The sequence below is a fragment of the Salmo salar genome, chromosome 01, assembly GCF_965601325.2.
Source record: "Salmo salar chromosome 01, fSalSal1, whole genome shotgun sequence".
Taxonomy (NCBI): domain Eukaryota; kingdom Metazoa; phylum Chordata; class Actinopteri; order Salmoniformes; family Salmonidae; genus Salmo; species Salmo salar.
The window spans coordinates 1,070,001-1,079,211 of NC_138291.1; the positions used below are offsets into that span (position 1 = coordinate 1,070,001).

The 9,211-nt window shown below is 45.2% G+C and overlaps 1 protein-coding gene across 1 annotated transcript in view; it reads right to left on the minus strand.

Annotated features, from left to right (window-relative positions):
* LOC106596642 (solute carrier family 4 member 11) overlaps positions 1–5,160 on the minus strand; it is a 48,521-nt gene extending 43,361 nt beyond the window's left edge. The window contains exons 1-3 of the mRNA XM_082957300.1: positions 5,149–5,160; positions 829–913; positions 1–51 (exon numbers count right to left, since the gene is read on the minus strand). The exon at positions 1–51 is cut by the window's left edge and continues 75 nt beyond it. Coding sequence (XP_082813426.1) covers positions 1–51; positions 829–913; positions 5,149–5,160 — 148 coding nt within the window. The remainder of the gene's footprint in view (positions 52–828; positions 914–5,148) is intronic.
* Between the last annotated feature and the right edge of the window lie 4,051 nt (positions 5,161–9,211).

Sequence of the window (9,211 nt, forward strand, 5' to 3'; positions counted from 1 at the left end):
AGATAGCTGTTGTCATGTACTTCAGTACAGTCTTATTACTGCCTACTACACCTGGGGAGAGAGGGAGGAGGCAGAGAGGAGAGGAGGAGGATAGGAGGAGGAGGAGGAGAAGGCAGAGAGGAGAGGAGGAGGAGGAGAGAAGAAGAGGAGGAGAGAAGAAGAGGAGGAGGAGGAGAGAAGAAGAGGAGGGAGAGGAGGAGGAGAAGAAGAAGAGGAGGAGGAGGAGGAGAAGAAGAGGAGGAGGAGGAGAGAAGAAGAGGAGGGAGAGGAGGAGGAGAAGAAGAAGAGGAGGAGGAGGAGGAGAAGAAGAGGAGGAGGGGGAGGAGAAGAAGAGGAGGAGGGGGAGGAGGAGTAGGGAGGAAGAGGGAGGATAGGATGAGAGGAAGGGGAGGAGGAGGAGAGAGGGAGGATGATAGAGGGAGAAGGAGAGAGGGAGGAGGAGGGGGAGGAGGAGAGAGGAAGGATGATGGAGGGAGGAGAAGGAGAAGAGAGGGAGGAGGAGGGGGAGGAGGAGTAGGGAGGAAGAGGGAGGATGATGGAGGGAGGAGAAGGAGAAGAGAGGGAGGAGGAGGCTAGGTGTCAACTCAAACACTCAATAAACTTACTTGCTTCAATTACCCTGATTACTAAAACACAGTAACATATTGATGTTCTATCTGGAATGGAGTTTATAAACAGTAAATGATATATATATATATATATATAATTTACTAACTGAAAATCTGAGAATAATGCTGATAGTGGGAAACAGAGCAGAGTATAAGAAGCCAGCACCACTGAGGTGTGGACAGAAGAAGCTGATTATCGGTGGAGTTTGTCCCAGCCTACCATCTGTAAAGTCTGAGGAGTAAAGTGGTAGTCTACGACACAGGTCTTCATAAATCCCTCGCCCGGGCCTGAAGAAGTCTTTACACTGGAGAAACAGAAATAAAAGTCAAAAGCACCATCAAATAATTTCTAAATGAACATCTAATTTACTGGTTATTAACCTATATTTACAGGTGAAGACTTTTATATCTATATTTTAAATAAAAGTTGGATAGAGGTAAGAGAACTTAGTGGGGAAATCCTTATTCCTGTCACGCTGGTATGAGGGATCAGGAGATAGGCGCAGGAATGCGTAATGGGGGGTTTTATTACCCAAGTTACAGCGTGCCGTATAAAGGCACGAGGACGAAGAACAAACCAACACGTACACAAAACACAGGGTAGTAACCCAAACAAAAGAGCGAGGAGTTCCTCGAATAAATACACAATCACACAATGATACCACACGGGACGAGACCCGTAATCATCTGCACAATACAAGCGGCACGAAAGCCAAAACAACACAGCATAGCTACTCACACCACCAATGGACATTGGAACAATAAATCGACAGGACAATGGTGAACAAAGAGCACATTTATACACAATCAGTGGGAATGGAAACCAGTGGTGGGTAATAACAGATTCGTGACAATTCCTGTATTAAGACTATTGTTATGTCCAGGGTTGGGTCAGTCAATCTAAATGTAATCTGTTACTCCCCAACCCTGGTTATGTCCCAAATGGCAGTCTATTCCATATATAGTGCACTACTTTAGGAGTCTGGTCTGGGGAATAGGGTGTCGTTTGGGATGCAACCTTCATATTGTCTGTTAGTGAGCATTTCTCCTTTCCCAAGATAATCCATCCACCTGACAGGTGTGGCATATCAAGAAGCTGATTAAACAGCATGATCATTACACAGGTGCACCTTGTGCTGGGGACAATAAAAGGCCACTCTAAAATGTGCAGTTTTGTCACACAACACAATGCCACTGATGTCTCAAGTGTTGAGGGAGGTGTGTAATTGGCATGCTGACTACAGGAATGTCCACCAGAGCTGTTGCCAGAGAATTGAATGTTCATTTCTCTACCATAAGCCACATCCAATGTCGTTTTAGACAATTTGGCGGTACGTCCAATCGGCCTCACAACCGCAGACCACGTGTAACCACGCCCGGGACCTCCACATCCGGCTCCTTCACCTGCGGGATCGTCTGAGACCAGCCACCCGGACAACTGATGAAACTGGGGGTTGCACAACCGAAGAATTTCTGCACAATTCGTCTCAGGGAAGCTCATCTGCGTGCTCGTCGTCCTCACCAGGGTCTTGACCTGACTGCAGTTCGGCGTCGTAACTGACTTCATTGGGCAAATGCTCACCTTCGATGGCCACTGGTACGCTGGAGAAGTGTCCGGGCAGATGGCAGACAACGTGTATGTCGTCGTGTGGGCTAGCAGTTTGCTGATGTCAACGTTGTGAACAGAGGGCCCCATGGTGGAGGTGGGGTTATGGTATGGGCCCCATGGTGGAGGTGGGGTTATGATATGGGCCCCATGGTGGAGGAGGGGTTATGGTATGGGCCCCATGGTGGAGGTGGGGTTATGGTATGGGCCCCATGGTGGAGGTGGGGTTATGATATGGGCCCCATGGTGGAGGTGGGGTTATGGTATGGGCCCCATGGTGGAGGTGGGGTTATGGTATGGGCCCCATGGTGGAGGTGGGGTTATGGTATGGGCCCCATGGTGGAGGTGGGGTTATGGTATGGGCCCCATGGTGGAGGTGGGGTTATGGTATGGGGGAGGCATAAGATACGGACAACGATGGCAATTTGAATGCACAGAGATACCGTGACGAGATCCTGAGGCTCATTGTCGTGCCATTCATCCACCACCATCACCTCATGTTTCAGCATGATAATGCACGGCCCCCATGTCGCAAGGATCTGGACACAATTCCTGGAAGCAGGAAATGTTCTTCCATGACCTGCATACTCACCAGACATGTCACCCATTGAGCATGTTTGGGATGCTCTGGATCTACGTGTACTACAGCGTGTTCCACTTCCCGCCAATACCCAGCAACTTCGCACAGCCATTGAAGAGGAGTGGGACAACATTCCACAGACCACAATCAGCAGCCTGTCCCTTTCCACCTGTCCCTTCGATGTGGATAGGGGGGGTGTTTGCTGATGTCCACGATCATCTCCTTTGTTTTGTTGACGTTGAGTGAGAGTTTTTTTTTCCTGACACCACACTCCTAGTGCCCTGACTTCCTCCCTGTAGGCTGTCTCGTCGTTGTTGGTAATCAAGCCCATTACTGTTGTGTCGTCTGCAAACTTGATGATTTGAGTTGGAGGCGTGCATGGCCATGCAGTCGTGGGTGCGCAAGGAGTACAGGAGGGGGCTGAGCACGCACCCTTGTGGGGCCTCAGTGTTGAGGGTCAGCAAAGTGGAGATGTTGTTTCCTACCTTCAACACCTGGGGTCGGCCCGTCAGAAAGTCCAGGACCCAGTTGCACAGGGAGGGGTTGAGACCCAGGGTCTCCAGCTTGATGATGAGCTTGGAGGGTACTATGGTGTTGAATGCTGAGCTGTAGTCAATGAACAGCATTCATTGGGACCTCACCAGGTCCCAATGAATACATAGGTATTCCTCTTGTCCAGATGGGATAGGGCAGTGTGCAGTGGGATGGCGATTGCGTGGTCTGTGGACATGTTGGGGCGATATGCAAATTGAAGTGGGTCTAAGGTGGAGGTGATATGATCCTTGACTAGTCTCTCAAAGCACTTCATGATGACAGAAGTGAGTGCTACGGAGCGGTAGTCATTTAGTTCAGTTACCTTTGCCTTCTTGGGTACAGGAACAATGGTGGCCATCTTGAAGCATGTGGGGACAACAGACTTGGATATGGAGCGATTGAATATGTCCATAAACACACCAGCCAGCTGGCCTGCACACGCTCTGAGGACACGGCTAGGGATGCCGTCTGGGCCGGCAGCCTTGCGAGGGTTAACACATTTAAATGTTTTACTCACGTTGGCCACGGAGAAGAAGGAGAGGGGGGGGCGCAGTCCTACGGTGGCACTGTATTATTCTCAAAGCGGGCAAAGAAGGTGTTTAGTTGTGGCTGTGGCCGTCACCAAATAAGGTCAGAACAGTTCTGGTAGCGCTGTGACTAGGGCTGTGGCCGTCACCAAATTTAGTCAGCTGGTGATTGTCAAGCAAATAACTGTCTGCCTCACTGTAATTTGACCGTTAATTAACATAAACACATTTATCATCTCCTGGCTTCCACACAGCCTACAAGCCACTGATGCAGACCTGTGGAACATCTACATTTAAAAAGTCTAATAAATCCATGTAATATAGTCTACAGCACCACAATAAATCCATGTAATATAGTCTACCTACACCATCACAATAAATCCATGTAATATAGTCTACCTACACCATCACAATAAATCCATGTAATATAGTCTACACCATCACAATAAATCCATGTAATATAGTCTACCTACACCATCACAATAAATCCATGTAATATAGTCTACCTACACCTTCACAATAAATCCATGTAATATAGTCTACACCATCACAATAAATCCATGTAATATAACCTACACCTTCACAATAAATCCATTGTTTATTTTAGACAGGGTTAAAGAAACATGATATGAAGAAAACGTAGTCTATTTCAGAAGAACAGAATAGCATACTCTGAGTTGTCCTGATGTTCAGGTCCTGATCTGGCTATGCCATATGGCTGTGGGCTACAGTAGTTAATTTAGCAGACAAGACTTGCTTAGAATTATACTATATTATTTTATATTCTATATTATGAAGAATGCAATTGAACAAAGCTGAATAAAATTGAAAGGATATTTTCTCCAAACGATTTGAGGGAGAGCGCACATGCAACTATTCTGTGTTGAGCGGTTAACAAAGAGAATAGGTCCTCCTATATGCTTAATGTAGAGTTACTAATGTAACTTTAGTTGTTCTACAAACGTTGGGCTATATGTTTAGATGTTTAATACATTGTAAGGCTGCATGATGAGACTCTAATGATGATTTGAAAAAAATAGCTTGAAAGGCAAGAGCTCTGCTTTTGTTTTGTTGCGCAAGCTGTACACACTTCATCAGTCTCTCATTCGCTTTTTGACAAGCACTTGATAGTGCCTCGAATTTCACGGCGGCATCCCCTTTGTGTGGCCGTAATGCACCCTAAAAGAATCCATGCCTTTTGCGGCCAGTGGCCGTTGTGCCCTTGGCCCGGAGTGCTGCGTTGTGCCCCTTCTCCCTGAGTGTGCTGCGCAATCCGAAGCGTCTCTCACTCACATGGCTCTCCATCATGTGATCGGGTCTTTCTCACAGGATACAAGTGAAGACAGACACATCGGGGATGCTACTGCGCACGTCCTTATCCAACTCCGAGGTGCATATTGAAGATATTGGAAGAAATGTCCACATTTACTTTTCGTCAGCCAACAAGATGAGTAGGCCTAATGAACAGCAAAAGCACTAGCCTATGTCAATCTACTATCCCCCATAATACAAAAGTCAACCTATTCTATTCTGTGCGAGAAATACACATTCCAAACATAGTCCGGGACAGTTGTGGGATGCGATAGATGTCACGTCTTGACCAGTTTAGGTATTATTTGTATTGTAGTTTGGTCAGGACGTGGCAGAGGGTATTTGTTTTGGTTAGTTCGGGGTGGTTGGTTGTGTTTAGGGTGTGTGATTTGTTAGTTCTGGGTGTTGGGTATGTTCTAGGTTGTATTTTCTACGTTCTGTCTAGTTTAGTTTCTTTGTTTAGGTTTGGGTGTGGACTCTCAATTGGAGGCAGGTGTTTCTATTTTCCTCTGATTGAGAGTCCTATATATAGGTATGTGTTTGGGGTTGTTCATTGTGGGTAGTTGTATTTCGCACTGCTGTTATTATTGTAGCCTGTGAAGCTGTCGGTCTGTCGTCCTTTGTTTTCCTTGTTCACGTTTATTTAATAAATTATAATGATGAGCACGCAACCCCGCTGCACCTTGGTCCTCTCTCTCCTACGACAGCCGTTACAATAGATCCCAAATTAATACAACCACTAGCATCAACAAAACTATTTCACACAATGTGGCTGACGCAACAGATCAGAACAGTTAGCTTAAAATGTTGATAAACTTTTAAGCTATTTCTTCCCATTATAAGGGCAGCAATGCACACATGGTAGTAGGCTGTAAGCACAAATGTTTCATTAGCGGGAAAACACCATAAAAAAAATATGATTATTCATGTAATGCTTATTTCTTTGTTTATTTATTTTATTATTTATTTATTTTTATGGTGAAAATGATCTTCCCCAAACTTGAAACTCACGCGCTGCTATGTTATGCCAGTAAGGTTCTACACCTATCCATCATAAAGCAGATTAATGTGCTTCATTTTAATAAGTTATTTGGCCGTTTTATTTGTGATAGAAACCTTATCAAAACATATAGGTCTATTGGCTAGGCTACATGAGGTGTGGGACTATGATTAGAAAAGGTTAGGGAAAAAAGGCATTGTTGCTGGGCATAATTCACAAGTGATAATATATCTTTCACAAGCAATAGGATAAAATTGTCACCATCAGACCATTCTTGATTTGATCTTGTCTTTACATATACTAAATCATATATGTGTGAAAATAGTTTCGATTTAGAATGGACCATTATCATTCACCTGTCTCAAAACATGGGAAAATACATGTCATCTGTGCACTTAAATAATGAATGGAGGACACTTTTCCCAGGGTTCATTTTCATGCCAGTCAGGTAGGCTATACTCCTGTTGTAAAGAGAAGCAATGTGCTTCATATTAGGAATGTTGAGAAATAAATATAGTAGGGTTAGCCTATAGAAAACTGATGGGATCCTCCTCTTTTTAATAGAGGCCATCACTCTGTTTTTATTGTGCAATTGCACAGCCTAAAGAAATGTTGCGCAACACAAGCTAATGGGCTCTCATGAGGTGTTTGGTTAGATTTTCAATTGCATTCAATTGCATTCAATTACATTCAATTGCATTAAATTACATTCAATTACATTCAATTACATTCAATTACACGTTAGTTTAGGTTGGGGAGGAGGGGGTTGTCTGTCTGTCTGTGGATAAACACCTAGAGAGAATGTTGCCTAGAGTGTCGCTGACTGCCAGGAGGAGAATGGCCGACATTAGGATGATAAACGCAATATAAACACACTCTCACTCAAATGCACACATGTGCACATACACACTCATGGTAAATAGTGCCATACATGCACTGAAACATATTCAGTGGGCCTTGCTGTTATGATTTTAGTTGGCCTTGCTGTTATGATTTCAGTTGGCCTTGCTGTTATGATTTTAGTTGGCCTTGCTGTTATGATTTCAGTTGGCCTTGCTGTTATGATTTCAGTTGGCCTTGCTGTTATGATTTCAGTCGGCCTTGCTGTTATGATTTTAGTTGGCCTTGCTGTTATGATTTTAGTTGGCCTTGCTGTTATGATTTCAGTTGGCCTTGCTGTTATGATTTCAGTTGGCTTAGGGGAGAGGCAGAGGGGAGACGTAGAGGGGAGACGTAGAGGGGAGAGGCAGAGGGGAGACGTAGAGGGGAGAGGCAGAGGGGAGAGGCAGAGGGGAGACACAGAGGGGAGAGGCAGAGGGGAGAGGCAGAGGGGAGACGTAGAGGGGAGAGGGGAGACACAGAGGGGAGACGCAGAGGGGAGAGGCAGAGGGGAGAGGCAGAGGGGAGACACAGAGGGGAGACGCAGAGGGGAGACACAGAGGGGAGAGGCAGAGGGGAGACACAGAGGGGAGAGGCAGAGGGGAGACGTAGAGGGGAGACACAGAGGGGAGAGGCAGAGGGGAGACACAGAGGGGAGAGGCAGAGGGGAGACACAGAGGGGAGACGCAGAGGGGAGAGGCAGAGGGGAGACGCAGAGGGGAGAGGCAGAGGGGAGACGCAGAGGGGAGACACAGAGGGGAGACGCAGAGGGGAGACGCAGAGGGGAGACGCAGAGGGGAGACTGCGTTCGTACACTGTACCTTTCCCCTGAATGTGGAGGCTGTGAGTTCTGAGTCAGGACGTTCCACCAGTGTCCACCAGGGGGTAGTGTAGTATAAATAACAATACTATCGATAACTAACTTGCCTCGTGAAATTTTAAAAAATCTAGACAAATTGTTTGTTTGGAGCTAGTCAAGTACGTCTGTGTAACTATGGTCACACTTCCATAATCCTGCGCATCAACATCTTGCCATTCACTGTTTAGAGGGAAATGACTCACAGAAAACAGACGGAAAAATGAAGTCTGGACATATAAACTCTGAAAATACACCTCTCAACTCAAAATCTCAACCACACCACGTCTGTAGATCTCCAATTCTCTGCTACCCCCGTTATCCGCTAAAACAGTGAGTTCATGGTGGACCATCTGATATTTTAAAGACATAACAACAAACCAAGATCCACTTATAGAAGTCACTGTCATCGAGAGTGGGACATAACTAGATAATGTTTCTATTTATGTAACATCTTGCAAATTCTGGATGAAAGTCCAACATCTCTATAGAAGTGTCAATGGGGCCTACGGGCCTGTGCATAGAGAGGTACAGTACACTGACAATGGAAGTGCAGTATTTATGTTGTTTCTGGCATCTGTATCAAAATACTACCTTGATAGACGGTTAGCACTTCAAAGGAACAAGGCGCGTGACATTTTAGTGCAACAGTGCAGTGTGATGTTTGAGGCATGCACTTTTCTAGCACATTGTTATTCAGACACCATTTTTTTCTCCCCCCAGTTGAAATATGTTGAAGTGTTTTACTCACCACATACCGTATGTGTGTTGTTGTTTTACTTTGTTGTGGTCACCTGCGGAGTGCAAATATCCATTTGTCATATTGCGCGTGGAGCCGTTGTCAGCCAATTTAAGATGTGCTCTTAAACGACATAACATACCGGTGGCTGAAGAAAAGTAGCCTGGTTGGTCTCAACAAAGACTGATAATCTGTTTTTTGAAGTTTAAGACTAATTAAGGGAAGTGCAATTCGTTTGCTACATTCGATTAGTAAAAATCTCAGAAGAGATAGACAGGTCAATGTTTGTAGGGAAATGTGGAGTGTCCATTCTCTTGCAAGGCTGAGCGTTTATTGATGGTCCCTTAAAGATCGGTATGCCATAGGATGTATTTGATGCACTGAGAGCATACGCTAACCAGAGATGACTGACAATGACGAAGAGCGTCAGGTATTGGGCTCATTCTGAAAGACAATGAATGAACTGATGGAAATTCACGACTTGAGAAACCCATGTAAATAATGATTGGCAGTTTACATTCATGAATAGAATTTCTAGATCTGAAACTATGATCAGTATCTTAAAAGTGGA